Source organism: Neodiprion virginianus, chromosome 3 (assembly GCF_021901495.1).
Source record: "Neodiprion virginianus isolate iyNeoVirg1 chromosome 3, iyNeoVirg1.1, whole genome shotgun sequence".
Lineage (NCBI taxonomy): Eukaryota > Metazoa > Arthropoda > Insecta > Hymenoptera > Diprionidae > Neodiprion > Neodiprion virginianus.
The window spans coordinates 18499205-18522568 of record NC_060879.1 but is presented as its reverse complement, the minus strand read 5'-3'; the positions used below and the strand labels follow the sequence as shown (position 1 = coordinate 18522568).

The following is a 23364-nucleotide window of genomic DNA, read 5'->3' as shown; positions in this document are numbered from 1 at the left end:
TACTATTAAACAATACAATAGCGCGTTAAAGGACTGGTGGATGTTTTCAGTAGCAAAAGAACGGGACCCATTTGTCGTTGACGCAAGTTCAGTACTAGATTTTTTATCACAGAAATTCAAGGATGGCGCAGCTTACGGGACCCTCAACACTACAAGATCGGCTATATCTCTAATATCAGCAGTGGACATTACTACTGATCCTAATATTGCTCGGTTTTTCAAAGGAATTTTCAAATTGAGACCTATCAAGCCCAAATATGACTCAACATGGGATACTGAGCCAGTATTAACAAGAGCTGCAAACTTATTCCCATTAAATAAACTGTCGTTACGCCAACTAACAGAGAAACTAGTTATTTTATTGGCTCTGGGAACTGCACATAGAGTTCAAACCCTGTCATTGATTGCAATCGAAAATATTTCTCGCTATAAAAACAACGTGCAAATTAAGATCCCGGATATTATCAAGACATCACGGCCTGGAGCTTCACAACCCCTGTTAGTTTTACCTTTATTCACTGATAAGCCAGAGCTTTGTGTTGCAAATACTTTACTGGAGTATATAAAAAAGACAGAGGAGTTACGAGTAAATGAAAAACGTTTGTTGATTTCTTTTCGCAAACCACACAAAGCGGTTTCATCGCAAACGCTTAGTCGATGGATCAAAAAGTTTCTCAGCGAGTGTGGAGTAGACGAAAAATTTACTGCCCATAGCACTCGACATGCATCGACTTCAAAAGCAGCAGAGGCAGGAGTAAGCCTAGATCTGATAAGAAAGACAGCTGGTTGGTCAGAGAAATCACAAGTCTTTGCAAAATTTTATAATAGACCAATAAACAGTCAAAATAATAATAATTTTGCTGAGGTGGTTCTGCTTAATCGCACTAAAGATAAGTAAACAACTATATGTATGAATAAGTGTTTCCTGTCTCTTGGTTTTTCTTGAAAACTTAATAAACAAAAAAAAAAAAAAAATTTTTGTCTCTAAACATCTACAAATTGTATACATGTAATCAGGAGGGCGAGACTGGAAGTATAATTAAACGATCAAACGAACTTACCTGTACGTGAAGTTCGATCGTTATTATACGATAGTCTCGCCCGAACTGATTACAGTCCCACCCGAGTTCCAATGCACCCTAGGATATTTAAAGAATATCCTTCTCCCATGTAAGAATCAAAAATTTTCTTTTTTGCTTTCAACGATATGACGAAAGTGACCGTGTGGCGCCGCCACCTCCACTGGAGGCACCATACGCGGTCAATTTTAAATCTTTAAACTCTAAAAGACGTGGTTAGAATAGCTAGAAGAGATGGCACTACAAATTGTATACATGTAATCAGTTCGGGCGAGACTATCGTATAATAACGATCGAACTTCACGTACAGGTAAGTTCGTTTGATCGTTTAATTCTCTTTGGCACTGTTCCGATAACCGTTCGTACTGAAACCGGATAATCATAGATCTGTAATGTTTACTGTGCTACGAACCGTGCCAGTACAAATTATCAGCACTATACCGAACGCAGCCTCCTCGAAGCCATTTATGAGTGACGGAGACGAACGGGTCGAAAGAATTATATAAGAGAGATTTTTAGAAGTCTCTTTGGATTCCTATGCTACAGGTTCACCGAGCGTTGAATTGCGCGCATAAGCAACAGTTGTTTTGTTTCTCACAAGTCAACGATTCATGCTCCTCAGGGTTTCCATAAAGCTTTTGCGACTAGCACATACAGTTTTCAGACATGTGACGTTGAGTGCACATGAAGTTCCTCACACTACTGCTTCAATCGCCTTGGCAATGTAAGTTCGTTTCACAGTCAAAGTAGACCGCACGTATCGTTTTTTGGATTATACCTTAGATTTTTTTAAAGATATTCACTTCAACGATACTTCTTTATTATGTGCATGCATAACATTGTTTATACGCTACACGTTATACCATTACCGATATTGATTCTCAAAATGGCTGACGATCCGATTTCTTTTCCGGCTTTTGACTTCACTCACGCGAGGAGATGATCCACCCGTGTCACCTGATTTATACCGATACTCATGTCGTATCTACCGAGAAGAAACGGCGAAAGTTAGCAGACTGTGACTGAACACGCATGTCATCTTCTCACGCAGGCTTGCCAATCTAAGCTTCAGCTGCCAAACGCGACTTTTGGAGGTTATGTAGGCGATGCGAATTTTTTTGTAAGTTAGACATATTTCAAGTAATTCAAGAAGTGATTCAAGAAGGCTTGGCAATCTAATCGATGACTGCTGGCTGCTGCGAGTAATTTATTATAAAAACGTAACCTCAACTCGCTGATCGATACGGAAAAGTTTGACAACTGACACCTCGTTTCAAGGAAAGTGGATCCCTTGAACCTTCCAGAAGAATATATCGCCACGGTACGATCTTACCGACCAATAGAGTAATTCAATCATCTTGCGCATGCGCAGTCGGTCGTTCAGCCTGCTAATTTTCACCAGTTCCTTTCGGTAGATGTGAGCTGTATGTATACACCGACAGAATATATTACACAAATATACTTCTGCTTACCTGCGTTACAATCACACACGTAGGGAAACGTAGGGCACGACGGATCGCCTCCAAAAAAAAGATTTGAAAATTTTTTTGTAACACCTGCATGGGAAGTTTGACTTTGCGTATCGAAAAGTACGGGCGAAACGCCCGATTGCCCTACACTTCAAAGACCGTTAGGTAATGCTGAAAATTGTTGGCTAATGTTCATTACGATACGGTTTTCTGTTAGGTAATCCGCCTCGCTCTTCAGTGGGCGGGGTTGAACTCCCCATTACGGATATTACAAAATACAGAATACGATTGCGTGCGCGTATGTGACCCTCGCACTCGTTCTCTGCACGACAACACTTGTGCAAGAATTAAATACTTTGCGCACTTGTATCGTAACATGCTGGTGTATTTATTTATTTTTTTTCCAATGACTGCACGCTTTAACTCCGCCTGCATCGAATGAATCATTAATTATCTATCAATGTGTATAAGCAAAAAAATTTATATTCCGGAGGAAATGGCCTTTGTCTAGAATATCATTGTTGAAAAACCTTTTAAAAAAATTGTTCTGGTAAATTATTTGAAGCTCCATCGTGCCCCACGTTCTCCTATAAACGTGTTTTTTTTTCAGTACAATATATTTTTGGTTTTGATCATAGGTTTCGAATTTCTTTTCACAACGGTGGGAAATATTCATAGTCAGAAATGTTCCGTGGACACTTTTTATATAAATTTAGCGATATTGGAAAACAGTTTCGTTGCCGTAACGACGCGACACACTCTGCAGTCACCCTTCTGTATGTATTGAGTAACCGATGTATTATGTTTGTCTGCGTGGGGCCAGAAGTCAACTTATTTAAATTTATAAATGCTGGTATCGAACGAATTATTACCGGGGTCAAATGCAACTTCTCAATATAAAACTACGTAAAGCGTGCCTGCATCAAATACAATCGAATAAAACGACATCAGGTGCTTGTCCGGATTGGAATAGCATATCTGAGGATCTGTCACTTGCAATTTTTAATACTTTTGTAATAAAGTATGTAAAAGCAATCAGATTGAAGTGAGTTACATTCCAACACTGCTGATATATACGTTACTCCGATTTTTAAAGAGTTTGCACATTATTTTATGACTATTTAATTTTTTAAAACACTTTACACTATAGGGTGGAAATCGGGGTAGAAACAAATTTACGTGTTGGCGAAAGTATGTCATATTCCAGCTTCAAAATGTATTCTCTCAAATTACTCCAATTTGGACGTTCTACCAATTAATCTGGGTCTTATTTGAGATTTTTTGTTGGAAGATACTATCTGAAAAACCCTTCAGAACTATCTCATCGTTGATGGTGATCCTGCTACCAACTCATCTTCATCATTGATTTTGCGTGAAAATATCCACGAAAAAAATTGTCCAGCATGCAGTGCAATTCTTCAGAAATAAACGTTCAACAATCTTTATCACGCATGGATGCGCGTGGTCAAAAATTTTGTCTGCTAGTCGCACTGAGAAAAATTTAATTTGTTACAGTAACTAGAAAAATTGATTAAAACAGGTATCGTTAAAAAAAACTGTTTGAATATTGTTGGAATTACGGAAAACGAGGTACGCGTAACCATTTCGCGCTATAGTCGATCCTTTTTTGGTAATTGCAAGGCAAAATCGGTTTCTTCGGTTTACTCTACTTTTTTAGTCAAACAAGGCTTTAACATCAATTTATTGTTGCACAAGCATTAAATTTTCACGGCTTTTTGGAGTGCGATGCTGTAAAAGCGTTGTAAAGATTGTTTAAGAAATTGATTTTTACAGAACTATTCCTGAAAAGCCTCCGGCGCGCCAGAACTTTCCTGGAACTTCTCAGAACTCCCGTAAAAAAATACCTGAAGATATCGTATCATGGTTTTGCGGAGCGTAATACATTATAATCGCTACGGAAGTTGGCAGATCATTTTTTCGATTTACGTTTTTCGGGAAATTTGGCCAGAACTATTACTAAAATGTATCAGGAGCTATAGAACTCGGTTGCATGCAAAGAGAACTCCGTTGTATTTTTCATTTGCTGTAAATTGATCTGCTACGGGAACTTGGCAGATCATTTTTTCGATTCACTTTTTTTTACTCAAATCGACAGAACTATTACTAAAATGTATCAGGAACTATAGAACTCGGCTGCGTGCGAAGAGAATTCCGTTTTATTGTTAATTTGCTGACAATTGATATGCTGACTTCACGTCCGAATGATTATTTAAACTGGAACTGAGATTGAACTTGGAAGTTGGAGTTGAAGGCGATTATACGATCGTTGGAATAGAAGTGTACTTGATGAAAGGTGGATTAGAAGTTACATGCTTGATGGAGGATGGAATAGAATCGTCTTTGATTGACGACGGAATAAAAGTGTCTTGGGGCAAGGAGTACTAGTTTTTGAAAAGTGCGAGAATTCAGAATACTGGAGAATAGAATTAGCAGAGTAGGGGCAATAGCGAGAGGCGTGAGACTGGATAGAAATATGAAGACAGGATGCAGACTATAACGTTACTGCGAGGAATGTGGAAGAGTTAACAGGTAGAGACAGGAGGTGGTGGAAGAAGATGGGAAAGCCGGGCGTAAGAAAATAGTAAAACTTGGAACTGAAAAGTTAAAAAAATTGATTAAAAAAATCAAATAATTTAGAAAATTAAATATAAAAGTTTCAGAAAAATATAAATATTTAGAAAAAAAAGGTAAAGGTATCGTATCTCATCAGCAGTGGAATTTAGGTGGTAAGCATGTAGGTACTTTTTGATGCAGAATTTAAAGCCCTTTCATGTGCCGTTGAAAAAAAATATACTGTTCCATTTGAAAACATAGAGTTGACCTTCACCTGACCTTGGCGGTTCCATTTACGGAAGATTTAAAGCTCTTATCTTCTTTCTTACAACTTTTGTCCGAAACATTTTTCACTCACGCTTTTGGTTTTCGAGATAATTGACTGGATTGATTAAAATGAGACACCCTGTATGTCAGCATTTATGAACAGAAGTTAAAATTGCCGGCCAAAGAATCAGAATGGTGATAATTATTTTATCAAATAAGTATAGCATGTCACTCGAGCAATCGTGAAAAAAGTATAAATGTGGAAACAGCCAAGTAACAAGTTATTAGCATGTACGCAAGATTTGTTGTGAAAAAAAATTAACTATACGTGTGATTATATACGTTGGGTAATCGCTGCAAGAGACAAGAATCGTAAACTATAGAGCATGAATATTATGCACGATGGTCAGATTTTTCAAGCGTTCGTAGAATATCGAGCAAATTTGAAAGTCATAAATTTCATGCCGGATGGTTCGCATCAAGAAAGTTCCAAGATTTTTCTGATTCGATTATAGCCAAGAATCACAGTTAAGGTTGAATAGTTGAATATATGTATTAGCTCTATCGATAGCGAATCAGTAAAATATTCTAAAAAGACTTGGCGGACAAGGCGTTTTTTTTTTTTTTTTTTTTTTTTTTTTTTTTTTTTTTTTTTTTTACATCTGCTCTTTTCGGGTAATTGAATTTCATGTATCTGATAGCGAAAATATATGGTTAACCCCGTCAGATATCCAACGGTCAGGCCCACAAATGATAAAACTCCCACTTTGAAATTTCAATGAGCCTGTTACGGTTGAACTGACAAGAGTAAGCGGATCTCCAAATACGCTTAGCATTTTAAGGTGGCATTGGAAAATCACACCATTTTATACGCCCGTACATTTTGAATTCCACTCATGACAGATTGAGAGTGATTATTGAATGAATAAATTGTTTGTACGTGAGGGATTCTCCGTCAACTCGGCCACTTTTTTTTCGACCATCTCAGATCTGCCCCATAATTGGTTATGTCAAAGTACTACTAAAAGGTGCTCTATGTGAATTTTTTCAGGTTTTTTAATTCATTATTTGAGAAATTGCCGTTTTTTTCAAACGAATATATCTCGGAAACTTGAAGTAACTGAAAAAAAATAAATTAAAAAATCTGACAAAATTCACATAGAGCACCTTTTAGTAGTAGTTTGATACAACCAATTATGGGGCATATCTGAGATGGTCGAAAAAAAAGTGGCCGAGTTGACGGAGAATCCCTCATATGTATTTGCCAATGTTTACCAATTTCAAACAGTGCATGGGTTGATCTATGGATGATGTAAGAAATTTTTACATAACCGGATCCACTAAATTCCAGAAATGTGTGGCTGTAAAATTAGGATTGTATGCTAAAGAAAGAATTCACTAAGGCCAAGTATTTGCCAATGAATATTATATCACATTATAAATTTTACGACAATTTTATGAGACAGAATAAAGAATGACGATAATAATTTTGCATTCTTAAACTCACCTTGTTAAGTAATTCATTTATTCGTTCACGATTTGACATGTGAACATAAAATAAAGACGCTTATCGAGAAGACATAAACTAGACAAGAAACCGAGACTGAAAATAGATAGCGAAAAGCAGCTCTGAAGTTAAATTTGTGAACTAAAATGAACAGGGTTCAGATACACGGACGGTTTTGTGTATAATTTTTTCATTCAATGATACTGCAATATTAGGATAATAATAATAACTATCTTCGATCATACGTATAATTCAAAGACTCTCTTTGAATAGTGAATTATTTATCAGCTTATATCTATGTCTATGATCTATATATATATCTACATATATTTATAAAGTACGATAACGTATCAAAGACTTCGTTTGTTTGAATGTTTCTGATTAAAAAACTAACGAACTGGAGGCGCCCTTGTTTTTCAAATATGGAGTTTTTATTGCAATACGAATTCAGTTTTATTGTTAGCGTGGCGTCCATGTATAATATGTGTATTAATTTATGATTAAATTACGTACTTGGCATCAAATCTGATTCAAATGTTTTTCGTACACGCAGAGAGCATTTTTGTGTATACCAATTTTCATGATTTTCTACCATGAAAAATAAATTTTTGGTTTCACTGGGTTCCTGAAACATTTGTCCTCTCAATTTCATAGAATTGGTCATTTTCTTTCGCAAGAAAAATACAGAAATATATGTCCTCGTATTCCAGCAAATCCGTTTTTTACTGAGAATTTTATCTTATGATAAAATAAGTCAAAATAACCATCGGTCGAAACGTCTGTTTTAAGGCCTTCGGGGAATCAGTGATTGGTACATGTTCCATGAATCGACTGGTCACCATTCGCAAGAGGCATGCTTCTTGGCCTCGACAAACAAATACACGAACAGCAAAAGCACATCCATCTGAGCTTTTCCGGTTCCACAAGCTTCGACTTAGCGAAATCTTGCGATTTCTTACTCCAATGCAGTTCTGTTGAATACGGAACCACCGCACCAGTAGAACATAGGTTTTACACTCCCAAAGCAGCCCAAAAATCATCGCCTCCGTCACTCGGCGACCAACGGTTCCATAGGTAGGACAAAACAAGCCTTCGAAATAGGCAGCTATGACGCATTCTGAAATTGGGCCAAGTACAGAATGTTATAAATAATATTGCGATCACTCGTCGATTACAGTTTCTTTTTATTTTGTACCTAGTTATTTATATGGTTGGCGCGAGCACGATGCCGATCCTCCAAATGCAATGTAATTGGACAGCATTGAGCCACCCTTCGTAATATTATGCAATCCAATTTCACTTTACCTGATATGAAAGTGATTCTACCTCAAACAATGTCCAAATGAAAATTCCGAAAATGAACCTCGATATTTTGATTATCCCTAGGATATACGGCTTGATAGAAAAATGTTATATTACCTTAGGAGTTGGCGACTGAGCGACAATTTTTATACTAAGCTAATTACTTAGATGGATATTTTGAATAAATGCATTAATATTTAAAAATATACGCAGCGTTGTATGTATGAAGTTTGCTTGCTTTTGGTTTTCAAAATTTCGGGGCAAACGATTTCAAACTGTGCAATCTCAAACAGTCAGTTCGAAACCATTTCTTTCAATTTGTACAATACAATGTCTAACCCACCGAAACTACGAACAGGTACCTTTGAACTGAGAAATCACTTGTCGACTGTAAAATTCTCTACAAAATTGTTTCTCAGCCAATAATTATCTACAGAGATAGTTTTCAAGATAGAGCTGTCCGAAGATGTGCCTAAAATTAGCAAACTCGTCCGATGCGCCAAAATTGCAGTCAGTTTCGCGCGCGTCAAGCTGTCTCGCAACTGAATATCACGTGTGAAAATTTTGCAGTATATTGTCTTTGATTCGAGATTGAACGCCCTGTGAATAGGGTTTGCTTCATCTGCCAACTCCGAAAAATCTCCTGGTTCAAGTTCAAGTTTTTGTAAAATTCATTAAAATTTTGCCCTTTTGTGTTCGCTGGTGTCTTGACAATTTCGTTCCTGAAATCGCAAAATCTGGCTGCGAATTGCAGGCAACGAGGATCAAGTGAGTAGCGGTAATGTAAGGAAGTGTTAAAAAAAACAGTTTGCCAAATATGAGCCACTTTAATTGCTTTATAACGATTTGTTGAATTTTGAACTGCAATTGAGAAGTTTCAAAAGAACGATTTTTCCTCCAGATGACCGTAAAATAATTTGTTTTGCATTATCCGGCTGTTAAATAAGATGCTTTTAAAGAATTTGGCTGGCCGAAGACCGATAATTTTTATTAACTTTATTCTGAAATCACAGTAAATTAAATATTTATTAAATATGCGTAGGCTGCAAAGGTCTGTAAAAAAATACGAAAGTAGGAATCGCTTACAGAATCAGAAACGGAAGCTTGGCTAATTTCGCCGCTTCGTTTCAAGTAGCTTGAAAATTGTCAAAAGTCTGTCAGATTCCCATTTTATACAAATTCACTAAAAGCCTTTTTTTCTATCGCATCGGCATCGTAAATATTTAATTTCGCCACATTACACCGATATTGTATTATACGATTAACAAATTGCAATGTTAAATTGGCTACCAAACAAAAAAAACATGTTTCAGTGAATTTGTAAAACTTTTGCAGCGATTCGTAACAAAGCATCGATACGTAAGCTCGTCTTTACTATTCCAGTATCCGATGTCGTTGTATTTTTGAAGAGATTTTCGTGTTTCACGACTGGCGGTAGGTATAACAATTTGATAGATACTCAATGTAAGAGTGTCTTCTTGTAATAAAATTAATAAGAAGTATCGATTTTCGTCCAATCAACCTCTCAAACAACGAGCATATGTGCTTTAGATGGACGTTAGTGGATAATCAACTTATTATTTACTCGATTAATCGTCAGGGTGCCAATTTTAGCCGGCGCCTCGAGGCCTGAGCCTCGCAGAATCACCTACTGTGAAATCCTTCACTGCCATCAATCGCGCAAGACTTATTTCTTTTACGTATAATTTATATTAACGCTGACCCTGCAGGCCTCCAGACCCTGACCACCACGTGTCTCTTAAGTATTCAGAGAAGAACAAGGCTTGGAACTGTGCAATTAGTTTCGATCGAACACAGCTTTAACCCTCCGCTATGGATGACAAGGTAGATGACGTGAAATGATAGTTACGTCGTGGTGCATTCCATACCAACTCAACCAACTTGTGACCCTCTTTTTTCCTTGTAATTGTTTTGCTGGGTTCTCATTTCATTTCACAGGAAAAAATAAATGGGGCATGCGATGCCAACTCGATAAGCGGTTGATCCTGACCATTTTTGATTTCATTGATTATTTTCACATTTCAGCGCTCAGTTAAATCGGCGTCCACGATTTTTTTCAGATTCTTATCTCAATCGAAACATAGTCATAAAAAATAGCATATTGACAAAATGTAAGTAGATGATTTTGTTCATATTGAGTCGTATTTTCATAGCAAAAAAAAATAAAAATATTCAAGAAGTCATTTGAATAGATTTCATGGTCAGAGTCAATCGCATGTCGAACTTTGTGTTTTGCCTGTCGGACGCGTGTTGAACCTTTTATTTAACAAGAAAACTCTGAACTACGATTAACAGAATTTGTAAAAGAGATTCAATATTAAATTTTAGAAAAAATTTGTCAATCTGATCGAAAATTCTCTTGATAACAGATCTTCGTTCCTCTTTTTGTATCGGCAACTCTTCGGAATGATAGAAGAAAGCAGCGACAACTCCGTTCTTTCGTCATCCTCGACATATATGTATACATATATCGTATGTTATATGTATTTCCCCAATATCAAATTCTCTATCCAGTTTACACTCAAGGTCTAGACAACTGTGGCGCCGTGATAGAAACAGGAAGATAGGCTGTAGACTTGTAGGGTTACCATGAAGAGTGTGGGATATGGATGGTAGTTAATCTGCTATCAGCTAATAGATCATCGACGAGGTTGAGAGAATGTGTGACTCATGAGACAGACGTAACAAGGATATTAATTTCCATGTAATTTATCTTTTGTTTCAATTATTTTTTTTTCCGAAAACCTGAAAATTTGATAAATATCTCGTAATAGAATATTGAATATTAAATAATTTCTCGGATTAAATTTTATTCGTCGCCATTTTAATATGATAGAAGGCAAGGTATAATAATTTTATTAAATCAATCAAATTATTTTTTGTATAAATGTATATATTATGTGTATAAATAAAATATATAGATACAAAAAACTTATCACGAGCATCCAATTAGGAATTTCGTTTCGTTTTCGTCTCGTTTCATAATTCGGTTTCCATAAGTATATCACTTTTCGCAATTTTGACGAATCAGTTTATACGTTTTCATAGCTTTGATCTTGTTTGTTTGTACAATACTGTTGAATGTTAAGATTCGATTATCAAGCATATATTTGATAAACTTTCAGTTTTGCGAAGAGCTCGCTCCATATTTGCTAAGATCAGACACGTGTCAATTGTTTGCTCGTCGACGAAGGAGCGAAAACGAGACCTTGTGTAGGTGGAACTCGTGAACGATACATCTAAGGTCAAGCGTTTACCTATTTTTACTAAATTGGTCAAATTATATTTGAATTAGGCGGGCTTATTCGAATCGTACAATTTCTCATTGCACCTCAGGGAATGAAAAATTCGAAGAAAATTCGAATTGACTATCCTGGTGTAGAAAAACACATAATCACAAAGTTCCCATTTTCTTTTCCCGTTTCATTCGTCTGAATTTAAACTGTTACTTTATCGACGGTAAAAAATATGTGTTCGAGACTCACTATAAACTGGCTGATAACACATTCTCGAATAAGATACGTCGATTTGAAACTATGAGTAATAAGTTTTTAGTCAGTCTTTAACCGTGATCGATGTCTTTTAATTTAACTATACACGGTGGATATAAAAAGTACTGGTGATTAATTTAACGACAACAAGAAACTGGGTTGTGTGCAGATTGCTTTAAAATTTATTGACTATCTAGCAAAAATCTGTCTTTGGTTGAAATAGAATGCTCTATAAATCGCAAGTGTGATGTAGACAAACGGTGAGCATAGACTGCGAACTGTGGGATAAAGAATTACATTGCTTTCCTCCGACTGCGCAAACACACGTGCGGGTCATTGGCCGGTAATGGTAATCAAAATGTGAGGTCATTCGTAATTTCAGAGAGGCACCGTTGCTAAACAAATGTCTCTTAAATCTAGTTATAAATGTGCCAGAAATATTGTTTTATTTCAGATTATTTGATCTCAGCGTATTGAGCTCACATCGCTGGATTTGTAATTACCGATAAATGTTGAACGTAGAATACCAGCGTTAACTTGCTTATCAATCAAACGCAACTGCATCACTCATCAACGTAACGCGTGAAATCTTGTCGGAATATGGGAACGACATCTATATCGTGTTGACTTACCGAACCACGTTACAAATATAAGAAAAATAATGTCCTGCATACATGAGACAAAAGGTTATTCGCTTGTAGACCGAGTGACAAGCGACTGCAATGATTTCAAACGATTTTAAAGTGACTGATTTCCAAAGTGGTTTGCGATTTCAATAAGTGGTTAAACTTGCGTTCTCATAATACGATTCAAAGTGGCTTCACGCGATTTTACGCGATTACACGTGATGTGGAGCGATTTAAAGTGATTAAAAACGATTTTAAAGCGACCGCTGTCCAAAGTGGTTTGCGATGTCAACAAGCGGATACCCCCTCGACTTTAATTTGCTATACCTGAGATTTTATCTTTGTGGGCAACTAGAACGTATTTAGTCGGAAAAGGTTTATCAAACTTCGAAGAATGTTGAATTCAATCACAACTAACACGATTCTAATCGTTGGTCGAGTCTAATCCGAACACAAGACACATTGCTGACCTAATATACGTTACAATGCCAATGAAAGACATCGAGGCATGTAACACGAACCGTAATTTCAATTCTTATTTCGTTTTCGAAACGAATTGACTGTACAAAGAGTAAACGTCTTTTGATTTTTTTTTACATAATAAAACTATCAGCACACGAATATCGGGAACCCCGCTATTTAAATATGGTATCAACGTTTGACTGATCGTAGAATACATTCGACTATTTATCCTGTTGCCTTGAGCATTGTAATTTGTACGTAGTTCGGTTGATTGTTTTACAGTAGATGTTACGTGCATAGCCTGCATACAGGGATAGTTACTATATCGCTATTTGATCGAATTACGTTAGGTAGTTATTACGAAATCTCACCACACCTTCTTGTTACAATATGCTTACTTGACTATAAACGCTTCGCTCATTGTCAGTGGAGAAAAAGTATTTCTCGAAATAACATAAAGGATAAAAACAATTCGCCGAAAATTGTTGCTCAGATTTTTTCTAGCCAAGTACATAACAATATTTTTTAACACGTTCTTCCTACATCGACCATAAATTGTCTAATGTTCCCGTACCATTTTTTCCATTCTGTACTCATGTCGGAATAGGATGATAAACATAAACTATCCCACCATATGGCTAAATTCTTTGTATTTAAAAAAAAAGCCAAATATTAATCCGTGAGACTGCTGTAACGGTATTTCATGAAAAAGAATATACCAACGCATGGTTAAAAACCCCGGTTTCAGTTTTTGTCAATATGATAGTTACGAAAATTTTCAGACGTATATCTAATTTAACATATATCAAGATGTTCCGTTAATTAAACGGCTTTTCGGTTTCAATCTCAATCGAAAGTAGATTGAATACTCGTCTATCCGGATTTCTATAAACTATAATTTGGTGTTAATCAAACACTATCTGATGTTAATCTAACGCTATCTAATGTCGAGTCAATATTATTAAATCTCAATCCAATACTTAATTTTACTCATACTTAAACGGCAGAAAATTTTCTACAATGTATATGAGGCGCAACATTACAGCTTTTGATTCACTCTAATATAAAAACACTTTTTGGCACTGAAGCAATAGGTAATACAGAAAATTGTGGCCACTTTTCAATAACATAAATGTGCTAACCGGTAATTTATTCAAAGGTATCGATCGGTCGTGATGGACAGACTAATTCTCTCCATCACCTTTGAACGTTTACCGAAATTTCCCGGCACTCGAAAAATCCACCGTCACAATTATGGTTTGCACTTCTTTTCCCGTTTTTCCGAGATGCGCAATTGCCGGTAGTCCGAATGGGTTCGTCCAAAATATAATCGGTCTCGTTGCTTCAAAAATCCAAACGAAACTGATCATTTTTTCCGGAATAGAGATTACACGCCGTTTCGCTGGTAGCGTGAAGGTCGTGCTACTTTTCGAATCTATTCGCAAATAGATCTGATTCATTTGCACATTAGTCAGAAAAAATGAGTTAGTGCGTATGTGTGTGTGAGTGTTTGATACTGATCTTAACTTTTAGACCATGATTTTTTCTTCGAGTATTTTTTTTTCTTTTTTTCTTTCTTTTTTGGAACTATACACGTCATGTGATAAAACCCTTAGTTGTTCTTGGCGGTTGGTCGTTCGAAATAGCCCAATGCATAAAAAAAAAATCATTCAGCAGGGCAGCGTGACATTGTTTTGATATTATCCAACCTTATATATATACGTCACTGATGTCTGAAAATATAAAACGTTGAACGATAAAACATTCCTGCTTTATGCAATGACATAGTCCTAACCTGAAAGTCATCAAATCGTGTCAATTGATGATTACCGGGAACTGCTCGGAAATCATGACAATCTTTAATTCTCGCAATGTTTGACAGAGAACTTGGTGCGCGAATTGTTGCGTTGTATAAACAGGACTCCGTATTATACAGCACTGATGGCATGAAAGATCACTTGTTCAATTTGCAATTTTGCTTGGTTATTCATTTTTCTGCCGTTGAAAAAAAAAAAAAAAAATCAATATTTCTAATATTTTTCACGGCATAGATATAAAAGTCAAGTTATAAAATATCGCAGTATTTTAATGTAGCAATTCCTGGATCTCTTGACAGTCTAATATGAATAATAAACTTTACTGAAATAACATGGAATAGGTTATAGGTAGGCGAAAACTCGATTCCAGTCAATATTCTACTTATTATTATTTAAGCATGGTGCCACGTGACTGATGAACGAGTATTTACGCGATTCGAAATAATTTTCTTGAAACTTTAAATCGAGTTGGCATTTTTTTTTTTTTTTCTTTTAAATAACCGTGACATTGTCAGAAAGTGCGCTGTGACATGGATTTTTCTGCGCTTCTCGTATATTCGCAAGTGTTTCAAAGTGTAACGCCTTTCACTAGCTATACTTTATTTTTCTGGCAGTTTCTTCAATTAATTACCTATCACGCACCTACAATGGATCCCAGACTTTTTTGTTTAACGCACAATTGCCGTACTCTGTTTTCATTTCAGAGGACCGTGTGGTGAAAACATTAAATCAAAGTTTCACTTCTGGCGCTGCATAGTGGTTTACATTTTATTATCGATATAATTTGCCGAAATAAAATTCGTGTAGAAAATCCCAAACGAAAGATTGTTCCAAATGCTCATCTGGTTTAGTATTAAAATATTCAGTTAGATATATAAATGTGATCATAAAACACTGCCATTTTAGAAATGACTAATTTATTTACTTTTTAAATGTACCCTGTTAGAATTTTTCAAATCTAGATGAACTTACAGAATAAAACTTATCGTCATCGTGATCGTTAAACCAAAAATCGCTAGTTTGGAATGTGCAATTCTTCATCGTCGTCTTGTCACCGTCCGATGCAGCTCTATAAGGAAAGTTTTTAAGAACTTGGATAGAATCTCAGAAATCCTTACGAGGTTTTGTTATATCAGACTGTCTTCAACCATGACCAAAAATATATATTTACATTACAGCTTTACGAATGACAGGTGTTGCTACCAAGTAAAAAACAAAAATTCTCAGAAGACTCAACTTCTTCATTCGATTTTGCATATGATCAATTGGTTTCGAAGAAATAGACAACATTGATTAAGCCTTTGAGAAAATCCGAATACGCGATGATACATGTATCTACTTGTAAATCAAAGGTTAATAAATTTCACGGTCGTGATTTTCATAGTTTATGTATTATGTATACCTTATATATTGGCGTATGCCAATGATATCCACCAGAAAGATATCCTTTACATTATGTATGTATTACGAGGTTGAAGCTAGCAGCCAGAATTAGCAGCCAAACGTTCTAGTGTTCATTCGAATAAGGTGATGAAATCGGAGAATCAAAGTTTCTTACAAAATTATGATGATCAAACTGAACTGGATTTTTCTATTTCTAAAAAGTTGAACACGTTTGGCTGCTAGTTTGACTGCAGAACTTTCATTTCAACTACAAAATTTATTCAAAATTCAAGGAGGTCTTTCCATTTGGATACATTCGATGATTTATGAATACTGTACTGCATAACTAGTGGCAAAAGTGATGAAAACATGTCGAATTTCGTTTTCAGGTCAGCGGGATCTGTAGGCGCGCGATCGGCACCCAGCACACCTCTTCAAAGTGTAGTTCTGCAGGCAGGACAACCAATCAGTGGTGCACAAATCACAGTATCAGGATCGAATCAACAATTGCCACCTCCTCGGAGCCCTAGTCATACTGCCCTAAAATGTAGTGAAAGGTAATTATGAAAAAATTGCTCACATACCACGTACAATGGTAGACTGTGCATCAAGGAGGCAAAGTATGTAGGACAAAAGTATGATTTACAAATTCTTCTTTCATAGAGAAGCAAGAAAATGGGCAACTTTCGGTACTAGAACGCGGAAAATCGATAGTCTTATCAAAAATTGCCTACGATAATGTTGCGTCTTAACCCTTTCAATCATGCATTTTTCGTCTGCACCGTTTTCGATGAAAATTGGTACTCGGGGGTTTTCGGGGTCGCTGATTACGAATCTGGCATTAGATTTTCAAAATTCAAAATGGCGGATCCAATATGGCGGACGTGAAATTCCAAATACTTATTAATTCTTCTAAAATTTTGTAGTTAGGGGTTTTCGGGATCGCTGATTATGAATCTGGCGTTAGATTTTTAAAATTCAAAATGGCGGATCCAATATGGCGGACGTGAAATTCCAAATACTTATTAATTCTTCTAAAATTATGTAGTTAGGGGTTTTCGGGATCGCTGATTATGAATCTGGCATTAGATTTTCAAAATTCAAAATGGCGGATCCAATATGGTGGACATGAAATTCCAAATACTTATTAATTCTTCTCAAACTTTGTACTCAGGGGTTTTCGGGGTCGCTGATTATGAATCTGGCATTAGATTTTCAAAATTCAAAATGGCAGATCCAATATGGCGGACGGGAATTTCCAAATACTTATTAATTCTTCTCAAACTTTGTACTCAGGGGTTTTCGGGATCGCTGATTGCGAATCTGGCATTAGATTTTCAAAATTCAAAATGGCGGATTCGATATGGTGGACGTCAAGTTTTATATCTTATATGTTTCTGCTGATTTTGGAATGGCTGATCACGAATCTGAAGTCATAACTTCATAATTTCTAAATCCAAGATGGCAAATGCCAACTTGTCTTTCTTTGTATATACTCGTGTCTCTCTCTTAGCCCTACCCGGAACTAACGACGAGGACGTGGAGAGCATCCAGTTCCACTTTTGTGTTTGTTTTTTTCTGTTTTTTTGTTTTTTTTCCTGTTCTTTTTTTTGTGTGTTTTTTGTTGCTTTTTTATGTTTTTTCTTCTTTCTTTGTGTTTTTTTATTGTTTTTTTCTTCTACTTGTATTTTTTTCAATATCCCTATTATGACGCACGCACGCATATATATCTATCAATGACAATGATAAGGAACCACGGATTTTAATTATCTCAAATTTCATCTCAAATTAACTGAAATATTTATTTCTAATGTGTATTTGAAGGAATATTCCTGATAGAGTAAGATTTTACATAATTGAAATTTTTATTGTTACATTGCCCAATTGGATCGACTATAGCGGATCCACCATTTTGAATTTTCAAAATCTGACCTCATATTCGTGATCAGCGACTGAAAAAACCCCTAAATACGTATTTTCAGAGGCCTTGGTTCAATACTAGAGCTCTGAGGTGATTTTTTAGACTGAAAGGATTAAAGTGTTCTTGTTAAGAGAAACTGTCAGACGAGGTTTTGCAATCTCTAACAGCACGAAAACTCAATACGAAAAGTTGATCATCATCCCAACTACTAATCTTTCTCTGGACCTGTTTAATTTAACCCTAACGGAATTTACTAGAAAAATACCCGAGGTGTGATCTGATCTCCTTCATTCTCTAATATATCATAATATGAGAACGTCGAATAAAGCTTTGGACTCGAATTTGAAAAAAATAGTGATTCGGTCATTTCAGAGGAAAAATCACTCTAAAAGTTTACCTCCTATGAATGAAGGTTGTATCGCAAAGCCTACGACTAAACACACTCGCCGTAACATCATCGACCGTTGATGGTGAATAGTGTCCAATTTGTCGATGTCATTACGAAATATTACCTCATTTTCGAGAAATCCTAAAAAAATTATGTTTCAAAATTAAAATAACTTGTCACCTATTTCATCCAGAAAACAATGATACTGATCCAAAATACCTAACGTCTAAAATATTATTGCAACGATGGTAAGTTTGTAAGCTTTTACATTTTTCTACGGATAAGAAAATTGTATCAAAGCAATAATCTACGCTCTCCAGCTTTATTCAGGTATGAAATAAACCGTGGAATTGTGAAATTTACTTTGTATCAAAGCGGTCACTTGTCTGAAAAACTTGGAAACTCGAACAAGTCTGGATATTTTCAAAAACAAATTGAATCGCTGGCATATTATTTTTTTCGTAATGAAACAGTGTAGGGTGGAAGGACTCCAATTCAAACCACAAATCGGAGCTGCACAAAGTAAAGCATTCCTTCCAATAGGATGCATCTGTTAATAGAGAGTCAAGTAAAATACCATCAAACTTATCAAATTAATCTGATATCAGCACTACAAAAAATAAGCCAGAAAAACAGTTTTTTCGCAATACTTTTCGTCGCCATAAAAGGGGAAGAGTTAGTCGGTCTGTCCGACGAACTTCCGCGATGATCTCAAAAACGGCAGGGTGAATAATCTGAAACTGACAGGACTTGGCAGTCACCGGAAAGAGTTTCAAAAGAAAAATCAGAATAAAAAAAAACAAATCTGAACGACGAAGTATTAGTAAATTTGTTTTTTTTTTTTTAATAAACATATAAACTGGGGAAAATGTAATCGTTTCTTTAGAAAAAGTAGTAAGGAGGAAAAAGTATAGGTCTGTCGGTAAAACATTGAAAATCAATTTATTTCTGGTTGGCAATTTTTCATGCCCATCATTTTGTTGTAAAATCCTGTAAGCTTTAGATTTTGTCACCAAGCCGTTACCGAGATCATCGCGGGAGTTTGTCAGACATTTTATAGAAGCCTGATTTTCAGATTCTGGAGGTTCGAAAACGTAAAAATTCGTTGAAATTATAAAAACTATTTTTCGACCGAAACCAATACTTCTCTTGAACCACCAAAGGTGATGAGAAGTAAAAAAAAGCACAGTAACCCGAAACGAATAGACATCGTAGTAGAAAATACGACAAAAATGGCATTTTATACAGATTTTAAGTAAGTGAAAAATAATTACATTATGTTCAGTATGCGGAGATTATATATTTCTGCGACATGTCAAGAACAAACAAGATTTTCAGGGTCACCAAGTGGTGATATTTCACGTTTCGAAAAATTGCAAGTCACGACGAATAACCTGGGACCTTCAATGTTTTGATTTGTTAACAAGAATCAAATTCCAGAAGTTTAGCAAGCAGTTATGTATAAAAATCGTGTTTTGCGTACCTCGGAAGATTTTGACAAGGCCTAAGAAAAACCTTAATCACCTCGTGAAGTCGATCGATTTAATCTGAATAGCGGCTTTTGCCGGTCCAAGGAAAACCAGTTTTTAACGGTAGAACAACGGACATTTAAATCTACGACCAACGAGAAGGAGCAGCTGTGAAATTAAATAGGACAGAAATTCTTCGATGAGAAAAATTAACGAACGACCGTCATCGAGATTTTTTCTCATCGCGAAATTTCTCGTATATTTAATTTCATATATATTCCTCACTGGTTATAAATTAAAAACATCTGAAAACGACGCACCCTAGTCGGTATTAAATAAAATAAACTCGTATAATAGGCCGCAATATGCAACACAAACCGCGCTTCGTGTTGGCCATCCATACCTTCCAAGCAACATACGTGCGTACGACTTTGCCAGATGAAAATCAACCGCGCATGCGCCAAATAATTCAATCTCATTGGTCGACGAAATCTTCCCGCTGCGATATTTTTGTCTGCGATGCAGGCGGGCCAACGTACGCAAAATGTGTACGTTTGAATTTTCAAAGAGCATAAGCATTAAATTCCGACCGTTCTTCGAAGAATCAACTTTCCAACCCAATAACAAATGCTTCCCAAACCTTTCCGAGTCACTACCTCAATTATTTGAGATTCTAACCTCGAAAATTCGTATCAACCACATCGCTGCCAGAAACAGTTTGACAGCTGAAAACTCGGGATGGCCAGCCTGCACGATCAGCCGATAAAACTCGCGCATGCGCAGTTGATTTTCAAGTTTCAAGAGATTGTCCCGGTATATGAAAAGGAGTACCAAATGCAAGTTTCGAAAATGGATATATATGCTATAAATACCACACTTTACACATGTACAATAATTGGATTCAGTTTCTGCAGCATTTGCTAGACGTTCTAACTGGAATTTGATATATATGTATACAATATTGTTCACATACGTGAAAAAATAACATTTCAGTTGTACTGCATTGTGAATCATTTTTCTTGCATTAGTATTGACGCTTATTGAATGTTTAACCGTGTTCTTTCTGGGATCACTCTTCCGACGGTATTTGTTATTTTTAAGATATACCATATACGACAAACCTGTTTTTCATGACATTACAAACTTTCGAAATTCATTTCTTGCGATTCTTTTGTACACCCAGGTAAAATTGATTGTGACCAGCTAAAATTAGTGATTCAGAATGTAATTTACTCAAGCGTACCTACAGCCTTGTAAAGATTCATTGATTCACAGATTCAAGTTCGTGACGTAAATTTAATTATAAATTTACTTATAGATAAGCTCGCTGGTTGGCAACTTTGGAACTGTTTGAAATTTAGGAAACCGTAGTATAGCAACAACATATTCATATTATGCAAACTCAAACCCTTCTAAGTTGTTCTCAAGTTGCCAAAAAGTGCAGTCAACGTTTCGTTACGTTAGCTTTACTAACTTAAACTTCGACAGAATTCAAAATTCAGGAGAATCAGTAATACAATGATATCGTACACATTGAAATTTTTTTGCAAATTTCACTCTTTACCCACTTCGGGTAAAATCTGCTTTGTTTTTTTTTTTTCCCTACCATTTGAACTTTCTCACACTTATCGGGAGTAGAAATTTGGTTTCGAGACTGATTTTGAATTTCTAACTGCTAAGGGAAAAAGTCTCTTTGCTATTAGACTAACCTGTCTGTAAGGTCGTGCCTCAATAGCGGCTACGAAAAAAACATAAACTTATCATTATAAAATCATTATTTTTATTTCCGTTGGTCATTAAAACAGAGATTAACGATATCGAGTCAAATTTTATGAAGAAACATGAAAAACTTGTAGTTCGTTTTTAAAATTCCAAGCATCACCATTTCATTTTTATGTTTCTGGAAAGCAGTACCATCTAGAGTTAACCTTTTTGAGGCCAAAAAACTATCGCTCGAATTTTCAGAAACCCTTCAACTTCACATGATACCGTTGTCATTTTTATGGTGTGTTATAAACTCTGAAGAAACTTTAATCAATCGGCTGGACTATCGTTTTTTATTTAAAAAAAAGTAAAGAACAATTGACAGCGTAAGAAAAAATGTACTCACCTCGCACCGAATACGGATCAACATTAGCTTATAAACCGTAATTGAAATCGGATCTGTTAGCGCTTTGAGCAAATAGCATCGACGTTCAAGGCTTCTTCGTAACGACAATCCATTGCAATTTAGCATATCTCCCGTAAAAACCCAATCTGAAAGAATATTTCTAGCGCTTGAAATTAACTTGTTGGTATATCGCTGCGTGGATCGTAACATTGGGAAGTTGTGTTAGTGTCTGGTGATAGCGAGACGTAAGCACAGGTGTTACAGCTATGGCTCAGTTTAAAGCCGATGTTGGGAATCTGGACGTGTCTTTTAACCAGGTGCGTGTAGTTCGTTATCTTACCGGTAACCTTCATCGTTTATATTGCCTCTTTCCGGTTACAAAATGCGATTTCAATGCAGAATTACTCCTATGCATAAATGTCAAAAAAAAAATGTTCACTCGTTTTGTGGCATTCTTCCGATCATGATTATAGAAATAAGAAGTGCAATCTCGTCGAGTTAAACTTTGTTATCGTTAGGATGGGTTAATGCGAACAATCACGAACCAGGACCGGTTGCACAGCTATTTGAACTCGTATATCGTGTTTGTTATACGTTTCCAGTGGAATCAATCAGGTTCACTTTGTGGTATTAATTAGGTAGCTGGGTGATTGATTTTTCTGGATTGATACATGTTTAATTGTACGAAGTATCCTTAAGTCGCTGTATACAGGCCAGCTGTTTCTTTCCGAAGCATCAGACATGTCAGCATATCAACGTTTTGCGCTTGTCTGAAAATTGTTATCAGAACAGGTGGTAAGATTATACATCCGATCGAAACATTCAGACCTATCCGGTATTGTGTCGTTACGCTTATACTGGTCAATGCGGACCCATCTCGGTGAAATATAGTGGAGGTTAGAATATAGGAATTTTCATTTTACTTCTTCTGATACTATGCTCATTCAATCATTCCTAGGTTTGCATTCATGTAAATTATTGAGTGTTAAATAGCAACTAATTGCATGCGTTTAGAGTCCCCGAGATATCGTCTATCGGTTAAAAAGATTAAATATATAACATTGTTCTACATTTTAATAATACTATGCCAACAGTTACACGCTCGCAAGATTCGGGATTCGAATAAGTCGGTGACAGATACGGCCACACTTATGTCGTAGCTTCAGTTTTCAAACCACTCACTGTATTGTGATTTCGTTGTGAAAAATGGTTAATCAGCATTATCCCCAAATTAAAATCGTCACTAAAGATAACTGGATTATCAGGCAGTTGAAAAAATGGTGTGTAACTCGCTTTTTTCGCTTACCCAGTTACCTTACCACGTGCTTGCGTGTGACATGAATACTTTCGATTTGGGAAGAACTTGTGTTTCCATCAATCACCTCCTCATTTTTATCCATTTTATCTAAATTTAATATAAGTCATTTATTACAGCGTGTAAATGTTCCGATGATTTGGTAACTCAAGTGTCGTTTCAC

The 23364-nt window shown here is 36.0% G+C and overlaps 1 protein-coding gene across 4 annotated transcripts in view; it reads left to right on the top strand.

Annotated features, from left to right (window-relative positions):
- The window catches only part of LOC124301703 (GRAM domain-containing protein 2A-like), a 103051-nt gene that overhangs the window by 63452 nt on the left and 16235 nt on the right, over positions 1-23364 (top strand). For all 4 annotated transcript variants that reach the window (XM_046757091.1, XM_046757092.1, XM_046757093.1 and 1 more), the window contains exon 4: positions 16388-16555. In XM_046757091.1, the coding sequence (XP_046613047.1) occupies positions 16388-16555 (168 nt within the window). The remainder of the gene's footprint in view (positions 1-16387; positions 16556-23364) is intronic.